This window comes from Gasterosteus aculeatus, chromosome X, assembly GCF_964276395.1.
Source record: "Gasterosteus aculeatus chromosome X, fGasAcu3.hap1.1, whole genome shotgun sequence".
Taxonomy (NCBI): domain Eukaryota; kingdom Metazoa; phylum Chordata; class Actinopteri; order Perciformes; family Gasterosteidae; genus Gasterosteus; species Gasterosteus aculeatus.
The window spans coordinates 16,177,800-16,187,062 of record NC_135698.1 but is presented as its reverse complement, the minus strand read 5'-3'; the positions used below and the strand labels follow the sequence as shown (position 1 = coordinate 16,187,062).

At 41.5% G+C, this 9,263-nt stretch overlaps 1 protein-coding gene across 1 annotated transcript; it reads right to left on the bottom strand.

Moving 5' to 3' along the window:
* Window positions 1–328: 328 nt before the first annotated feature.
* Window positions 329–6,923, bottom strand: fezf1 (FEZ family zinc finger 1). Its single transcript, XM_040163811.2, has 4 exons — window positions 5,715–6,923; window positions 4,676–4,810; window positions 3,758–3,890; window positions 329–2,332 (listed from the first exon to the last, which is right to left on the bottom strand). The coding sequence occupies exons 1-4, from the start codon at window positions 6,549–6,551 to the stop codon at window positions 2,097–2,099; spliced, it is 1,341 nt and encodes a 446-aa protein (XP_040019745.2). The 5' UTR covers window positions 6,552–6,923; the 3' UTR covers window positions 329–2,096.
* Window positions 6,924–9,263: the final 2,340 nt, after the last annotated feature.

Below are 9,263 nucleotides of genomic sequence, written 5' to 3'. Positions count from 1 at the left end.
TTTCCTTTAGTTTGACTAATATTCAATCAACCTTGTGGAATATTCAAAGTGTAAATACAATGTTTAAGGGGGGATCACAGATTGGATTCATTTATTTTTATTTCCTTGTTACGTGTCTGCAGCAAGAGGCTCATCCGTAAAATAAAATAAAAACTAACCTTCACTGTGACAAGAAAACTTTTCTTTTTTATAACCGTAGTACAATTTTAAATAAATTTCATAAAACACATTTGTTTGTTGTTTTACAATAATCCTGAGATTGAAATATAAAACAACAACAGACGGACCAGAGACGCAGAGTGAAGTCCAGAGGAGGGTCCTTGTGTCATTTTGGAGCATTTTAATTCATAAGTGTCTTATGAATTAGTGTCTTTTTGTTGCTGATCAAAAGAGGCTTCTGGTTCGTAACAGCTCGGATTGCAGCGCAATTTTCTTTCACCATTTCTAATAACAATTATAACATTATACTACACTAGAAAGAAGAAACACAGTCAGACAATCAGTTGCCCTGCACCTTAAGTGTCTGTAAGAATCCCCCGAGGTCAAGGGTCAAGCACATGAGTCCGGCCCTCTGGCTGCTCGTGTCTCTTTACTCGCGCAGTGTGGGAGACGGGCGCAACAGAAAGCCCGTCTCCCACACTGTTCAATGGGGCGGCATGAAAATACCTGATCCAGACGCATTACGGGAAATGCAGGGCTAACGTGTTTTCAGGGCTTAAAACCTGATGGAGTTTTTTTTCTTCAAGGTATTGTGTGAATATGCAGAGAGAAGGTCTCCAGTGGGAATGAAGGGGGCGGATACTTTACGGTGTGAAACACTCCGGACTCCTCGGGGACCCAAAAACCACAAGTGAGGTTGAAAGAAACTGTTAAACCTCTGGAGGAAACAAGAGAAGGATTCGATCAACGATGTTTTGAGGAAACCTGAGTGGGTCAGGATCAAGATCAGTGACTTCATGGTGACACAGAAGAACAGACGTTTAATTCATCGTTGGTCTTTTCATGGGATAAATGTAGAAAATCACCAGACACTTATTTTGAATAACAGGGTTTCCTTAAACTCGCTTCACCTCATCTCCGGAGTCAGTTCATTAAATCTCACAACCTGAGACTGATGACTGAAAGGTGAGTGGATACCATCACAACGTAACCCGCCGACAGGGGGGCTGGGTCTGTCCGGGGCACCATCGCGAGGAGAGTCTGAGGGGGCCCACCGCGGGGCCTGCAGGGGGGGGGCTACGACTTGTCCCGATGGCTCTTGCAGCGTGAAGAAAGGCGGGGGGGCGGGGGTGGGGGGTGTTAACAGGCCTGACGGATGGACCGGAGAAGTCGAGGACGGCACATTGTTTATACAAAGGAAATGTCTTTTGTTGGAGTCAATCGGACGAGCTGCTCACATTGAAGCAGAGACACGTCGATGGAACCAAAGAATCACAGAACCACAGAACCACAAAACCAAAGAACCAAATAACCACAGAACCAAAGAATCAAAGAACCACAGAACCTCCTCGTGGAAAACATCTTTCACTTTACTAAGCTCGATGTGACAAAATACTGCCGATTTGATGAATACTGAGGGGGTCTGAGGTCCTTCTGGGATCAGAGAAAGTTGAACTCGGGTCACTGTCCAGAAGCGACACGATTGGCCGTTGTCCCTGTCACTCAAACAAACCCCCGCTGAAAGTGGAAGGGACGCTTTTAACACAGATCAGTTTCGTCCGTGGGGCTCGTCCTCCTCCGGGGCCTCCGGGTGGAGTAGTTCAGTCGAGTCTGAGGTAATAAATAACCCTGATCATGTCACTGTAATGTCATCAGGGTTATTATTTGAGCCACCCAGGGGCATTGTGGGAGATGTAGGCTTTTAAAACCATTTTTTCAATATATTTTGGGAAAATAAACATCAAAACTCTTTCATGGCTCAGAGAGAAGCCCAACTGAGAGCAGCACTCATTTGGGGAAACGGCACACTGTTCATTTGAGGGTACAAGTTGCTAATTTGGATAAAAGCGTCAGCTAAATGACATGTAATGTAAAAGAAGAGGGGCCGAGGTTCGGTTCGAGGCCTGATGGGGGCGGAGTGTGTTGATCGGCGTCTCTCAGGCCTCTGGAGGCGACTGCTGGCCCACGAGGTCGTGCAGCTTCCTGATGTGCTTCTTCAGGTCAAAGTTCCTGCAGAAGCCCTTGCCACAGGTGGGGCAGGTGAAGGGCTTCTTGTCGTTGTGCGTGTGCATGTGGAAGGTGAGGTTGTACACCTGGTGGAAGGCCTTGTTGCAGATGGAGCACTTGAACTGCTTCTCACCGCTGTGTGTCAGCTTGTGGTTCTTGTAGTTTCCTGCACGAAGGTCAGAGGGTGAGTTTCAGATCAGGACAAGAGTGAAAAGAACCTGGTTGATTCAGTTGGATAAAAAAGAAGAATTATTTATGATTCAAGTGAAACGTTTCAGCTTTTGACCTGTTAAAGCTAATTGGTGTCACACATTGAAGAGCATTTCAGGAATAAAAGGAATATTTTAACCCCTGAAAAGTTTTTCCTATTTTTAATCAGATACACATTTGTATTGCTTTTTATATTTTTATAATAACATTTACAGTAGTGCTTATACGTCTATAAATGGAGTAACAGTAAAGGGGATAGAAACAATCCGTCTGTAACTCCCAAAACTAATAAGAGCAAACAGAACCTTGAATGTCAGAATCGACGAAGTGACTTTTGGAAAGATCATAAAAAACAGAAGAACATAAAAAAAAGTTTCTATAAAGGGTTTTTTAACCATCCTCAGACTCAGCAGATTTAATTTGAATAAGTTGTTTTCTAATTTTATTTTACTCGCGGCAGAAAAATGCTCAGGTCCCAAATAAGTACCACGAAGTAATGAAGTACTCAGGTATAGAGAGATCTGAGGGTATCAGTGAGGGGGAAATGAGTACTTCCGTTCTATAGTAATCCACTCCGTTTAGGGCAGTTTATTATACGTTTGCTACATTTCTTTTTTACAGCTTTAGTTATTGCAAATCCATATTATTAAAGCTAAATATAATTAACAAATACATGCTGGGTGTTATCATATTAAGCTACCAGAATAAAAACTAATCACTATTGTTATTGTTTCATAAACGCAACAATAGAATATATATTACACGGAAATGGGCCATTCTACTCAAACCGTAAGTATATTTTATAAAAGTAAGTATATTGAATGTTTTACTTTTACTTCTTCCTCTGATTGATCAGCTTGTGTAACTTGATCAGCAGCTTTGTGTAACTTCTTTAAATCCCTGTGTTTGATTTGTTTTTATTGTACAGATGCTCCATCACTTTTTCTATTGTGAGATTTAGTTTTTTTCTACGATTTGATCTGTGAGATTGACAGCTGGCCGTTTCTATGTAACATAAAATCAAATTGAAGCTATACATTAGATTACACGTCTTTAGCTGGCGACTTACGTTGCATTTTTAACCCATAGCTTTTTACATTTTTGCCCGGGGAGCAATTAGGGGTTAGGAGTTTCGCTCAGAGCACATGGAGCAGCCGGGGGCTCGAACCGCCCCGGCGGACCCTCTCTACCTCACGCGCCACGTCGACCCCTGATTTTAAAAAATGTTTTATTACAATGTTACCGACATTGCTATATCATAATTAATATAACAATTTCACGGCGAAGTGTTTTTCATTTAAAAAACATACAAATACAATAATTTAATTGAAAAACTATAAAGGTAATTTGTCTATTCAAACAAATAAAAAACTTTTCTCACCTTTCTGATGAAATCCTTTTCCGCAAAACTCGCACACGAACGGTTTGTAGCCCGCGTGGATGCGCGTGTGCGTGTTGAGGGTGGAGCTGCGGTTGAAGGCTTTCCCGCACTGGTTACACTTGTGCGGTTTTTCCTAAAAGAAATCAAGAGTAAAACAAATATGTATTGAATATAAAATCGCTGTTGAAAATGAAGTAAACGATAAAATAATGATAATAAAGAAGAAATGTTATAATAAGATGCGTTCAAGGACATCAGGAATATTATGAGATTCATTCTTATTTTCTTTCATTCGCGAACATCTGCTCACTTGATTTTCTCATCAGGGGAAGTGATGCATTGTGGGAGTCACTGTGACACCGGGAGGAGCTGCAGCGCAACGAACAGGCTGAGCAACCAATACAAAAAATGAGCGTAATAGCTGATATTATGATTCATATTTATTTACACAAATAGTTAAAAAGTCAGTTAAAAACTCAATTCGTTGATAGATTATTATTACTTATTTATTTTGTAACACGCACGTGGGTTTAAATAGTGATTACCTTAAAATGAAAAATTCATCGGACCGAATTGAAAGTAGTTCAAATTGATCGACAGACATTTATAGAGGAATTATTAAACGTTATTGTATTACGTCATTAGTGTGTCCCGATATTTAAAATCCCCCTTAAACAAAAAAAACAATTTTGATACAATTGTCTATTCATCATTAATTTAGTAAAGAATTACAATGTATCACCAAAATAAGATAAATAAACTACAAACTACTAAAAAGTTATGCAAGTTGACTTCCCCTACGCATTTCATCAGGGTTGAAAATCTATTAAAATAAAACAATTAGATGAAAATCTTATTAAAAATAAGTCCTGTCTTTTCCGAAATTCTACCGGTAGTCACGTGATCGCCGCTCTTTACCTGAGTGTGGATGATCTTGTGCCGGCACAGCGTGCTCGCCTGTCGGAATCCTTTCCCACACACTTTACACACAAACGGCCGCGCGCCGGTGTGCACGGGCATGTGGCGAGTCAGGTTGTAGTGCGCATTGAACACCTGGGAGGGAAATAAGAACATCTATATAATAACAACAATAACAGCCAATAATAAAGATACAAAATTATAAAAAAGAAATTGTATATCGTAAAAATTATAACGATCAAGTATAATGATGATAATATTATAATGAAAATGAAAATAACAACTAAGCTCATCATAATAATACATTTAAATAATCAGACACATAAAGTGTATTTTTTTACCAAATAACGCTACATTCAATTTATATTGTCTAAATCTGAGGGAGTTTCTAGTGCAGCTTAAATGGATTAAAATATTATTTGGTCTTATTTCAGCCTGTCCAGCATATAATAGGATATATGAATTAAATACATGAGTTTATTAATGACAACACTCTAATCTCCATTTTAAGGGTTAACTTAAAGGTTATTTTCCATTGATGCCAAAAAAAGAAGACCAATAAGACAAAAAGTCTAATAAAGTTCATGTATCCGGACTCATTAATAACACAATAACCTCCATGGAAACCTGCTCAGCATGTAATTCGCATTTGGTTCACGTGATCACCGTTTTTAGTAAAATATAATAAAGAAGACATTGACGCGTCAGAGTGGAATACAATATGAAAAAACATCATCCACATGTTGTCATTATAATAAAACTAAAAACTGTTTCCTCCAAATCCGACCAAAATCCCTTTTATCTATCCTGATATAAAATACATCTTAAAATTCGTACAATTTCGACTTTCCTGTATTTACAAATTTTCTATTATTTAAAATCTCGACATTTTTTAAAAGTTACAAACATTCTCCCCAAGAGAGTTTGAAAGAATCCGATTTGAAATCTGGATTTCTAAATAAAGAAACTCCTTAAAATAATCCCTCAAACACGTAATTGTCCCGGTTGTTTCCCGCCTCGATGGAGGAACGGAACTCACCTTCCCGCAGACCTCGCAGGTGAAGACTTTGGGCTTGGTGCCGGGACAGGAGCCGCCGAGCCGGGCCGCCGCGGAGCCCTTGAACATCTTCTCGGTGAGGATCTGGTCCCGCTCCTTCATGTAGTGCTGGATCTGGCTCTGGGACAGCTCCTTGAAGGCCTGCACGCACCCCGAGCCCGGGTACCTGTCCCCGGCCTGCTGCAGGCCCGGCTTGCTCTTCTCCGCCATGAAGGCTTTGTGCCGCGCGGTGAACAGGTACGAGGCCATCGGGTGCAGGTTGACCAAGCCGGCGGGAGGCGGGCATGCCCCAGCGTCCGGGCCGCAGTTCAGGTAGCACACGGTGCCCACGGTGGGGAAGGATGATTGGTTCACGACCCGCGGTCGGAAGAGTTTGTACTGGCCGCCGGTGGTCTGGCTCAACGCGGGGTCCTCCTGCTGGCCCTTCAACCCAAAGCCCAAAAAGTCCGCGGGAGCGGCGAGGGACGACGCGTCGAAGTGGCCCGGATCCAGCCCGGCGATGCTGAGCCGGTGGCTCGGCTCGTACCCGAGCGGCACCAGCGGAATCATGCAATGCAGAGAGGACGGACACACGTCGGGTTTCCCCGCGGGAGCGCGCTGGAGCCAGCTGGGGAGCGGAATCGACTTGGGCTCGGGCGTCCTCGCCATAATCCGGTCGATGGAGAAAGCGAGTGGCTTTCCGCCGCCGGAGGAGGAAGAGGAGGAGGAGGAAGAGGAGGAGGCGGCGGCGGCGGCGAGCATGTCGGAGCCCGCGGGCTGGCTCCTAGGAGCAGGAGGGGAGCAGAGGATCCCCGCTGGGCGGCGGAGTGGACCGTCCATCACCTCCGCATCAACAAGAAGAAGGAGAAGAAGCTGCTGCGGGGGAAGCTGGGGGTCGGCGCGGTTCCTCACCGGCCCGCACGAAAGGGCATCATCTGCCGGGGAACCCCCACCCCTCTGAATCACCGGCCTGGTGCCCCCGTACTTATTGATGCTCGATGACGGCGTGCAGAGAGCCGAGACCTCGCCGATCGTTACCGTCCAGGACGGAGAAGCGGGGGAGAAAGTAGGAGATAATTTGCTCAATTCTGCTCCGTCGATTCTGTGCTCTGTCTCCGCTGGACGAGAGAGGAGGAGACGAGGAGAGGAGGAGACGAGGAGAGGAGGAGGTCCCTTTCTTGGCAGGACTCCTGCTCAACTGGAAGGTATCTGGTAAGTCCCAGGTCCCCTTGTGGCTTTGCGTGACATCATTCGTTTTTCTGTTTTTTTTTTTCTTTGACTCGCAACGCAGCTTCAGGCTCACGATCCCTCAGCTGTTCCACATCTGGACGCATCTTTTGGCGCGTGAGGCCCTCTGGTGTCCCGCGCCGCCACGCGGGGAACCAGACGCGATCAGATCAATCTGTTGATCAGAAGATGGATTTCAAGACATCAATCTCCGGCCGGGGGGGGGGGGGGGTTCAGGTCCTGGAAGCACGAACTCTCTCTTTCTGCCTAAACATCACCTTTGGGTTCAAAAGAACCTCAAACACGTGACCTCCACCGAATGAACCGGGGCCGTGATCCGGGGAGGCGTGACCGCAGAGCAACTCATTGGATGGGTTTTCTTTTTACTTTTTATTATTTTACAGCACAAACCAAAAAAAAACACGGAAATTATTTTTGTACGATTGTTTTCCTTCGGGTGAAGAACAAGCTTTTTTATATCGAAAAAATACAAATTGCGATTTTAAAAATGTAATATATATTATTTTTTCATCACCTCTATAAACATAATTTATAGCATTTGAAAAAATAGCAATTTGACTAATGACAGCTGCTGAAACAACTTGAAACTGAAGCCAAAAATTAAATACGTGTCTGTAATAAAATGTATTTTTGGCGGCACAAACTGACACGTGACGCTTTTCTTAAAACAACATATTTTTAAACATTCCAGCTGAATGAAATGACCATCAGCTCTTATTAGTGTCACGTGATAACATAAATCAATAATTATTACGAGCAGTTATCCTCTTACAGTTTGTTACGAGCTTTGTTTTATTTAATAATATAAAGTAGCTCTTTACATTCATATTAGCAGCACGGCCCTCCAGCTGAATAAAGTAAATATGTCAGCAGATTTAAATATATTAAAACTTTGTAATCATACAAAACATTTAGGTAATAAATCGGAAGTAATGCTCGATGACACACTGAATACACATCTTTAAAACGTCCTTATAGGTTCACGTGCTGAAGGGAAACACAGAGAGACAAAGAAACAGATCCACTTCACCCGTGAAAGGACGCCTTTATTTTTATGTCATTATTATCAATATAATTAGATATTAGTATCTGTAATAAAGCGTTGATTTGCTTTTGTATTTTGTCTGCCTGCTATAATAAGAATTTATTATAATTTGTAATTATATTTTCATCTCCTTTCAATTATCACGTTTATGAATTATTTTAAAATTGCTCCAGTTTTATTTCCATTGAGCTGAAATGATCTCACAGAAGTCCGAGAGGGAAAAAGAGGTTCAGTTCAGTATTTCTATGACATCAAGATGAAAAAAATTGAATGCTGTTTACAAGATTCTAATGAACTTGATTTATTTTTCAATTTATTTGTTTTAATGCTTTAGAACACCTGGAATTTCAAGTATTATTCTAACATGAAAGTCGAGTATTTTGTTATCGGTAGTAGCTATAAATGAAGCAGCAGTGGTCCTTGGTGTGCAGCACTGAAGAGCTCTGATGCTCTTTTAATGAGAGAAGAAGTGCAGATGATGGCCCACAGCCAGCACCAGGTCTCCACGGAGCAGAAGAAGAACCTCCTCAGAACCTCGACACCAATACATCTTCTTTCGCTCTATATTGAGAAGGACTTTTCAAATGATGGTCTTTGGCTGTAAATGAGCAGCCATCTTTAAGACTAAAGCCTTTTAAAATCAGCTTCAACTGATTGTTGCACAAATAGTGATTTAAGAAAAACAATACTATATACATATTTGTGTATGTATATATATATACACACACACACACAGATATAAATGTATACAGACACATATGTATAAATATATATTTGCATATATATACAAAAATACACACATCTACATATATATATATATATACACACACAGTATATATAAATATATGTGTGTATAGACATAACGGTTACCTATGGTTATGTATTTGATATATTGAAATGGTTATCTCTCTATATTTTGTAAATCACCATCTTTCTTATATATTAATATCCCCTTTTAAAGCACTGGATTCGTTCAGATGGATTATTATTCATAAAAGGTTTTGTTCTGTTGGAAGTTGAGGACATTGCTCTTTGCAGACAAGTGAAGAACTAGAGTATACAATATTACGTAAAATGCAACATTGTGAACGCTTTTAGCCGTAAAGTGGTTTAAAGACAAACTACAGATCTTCACCCCAAATTAAAAAATGATTTCCGATCTAAACATTTTTGTTTTAAAGTTGTGGACAATAGAAGTCAATCTCAAGTTATCGTCACGTCTCTTCATAAAGCAGGAAATAAAAGAATGAAAACACGGG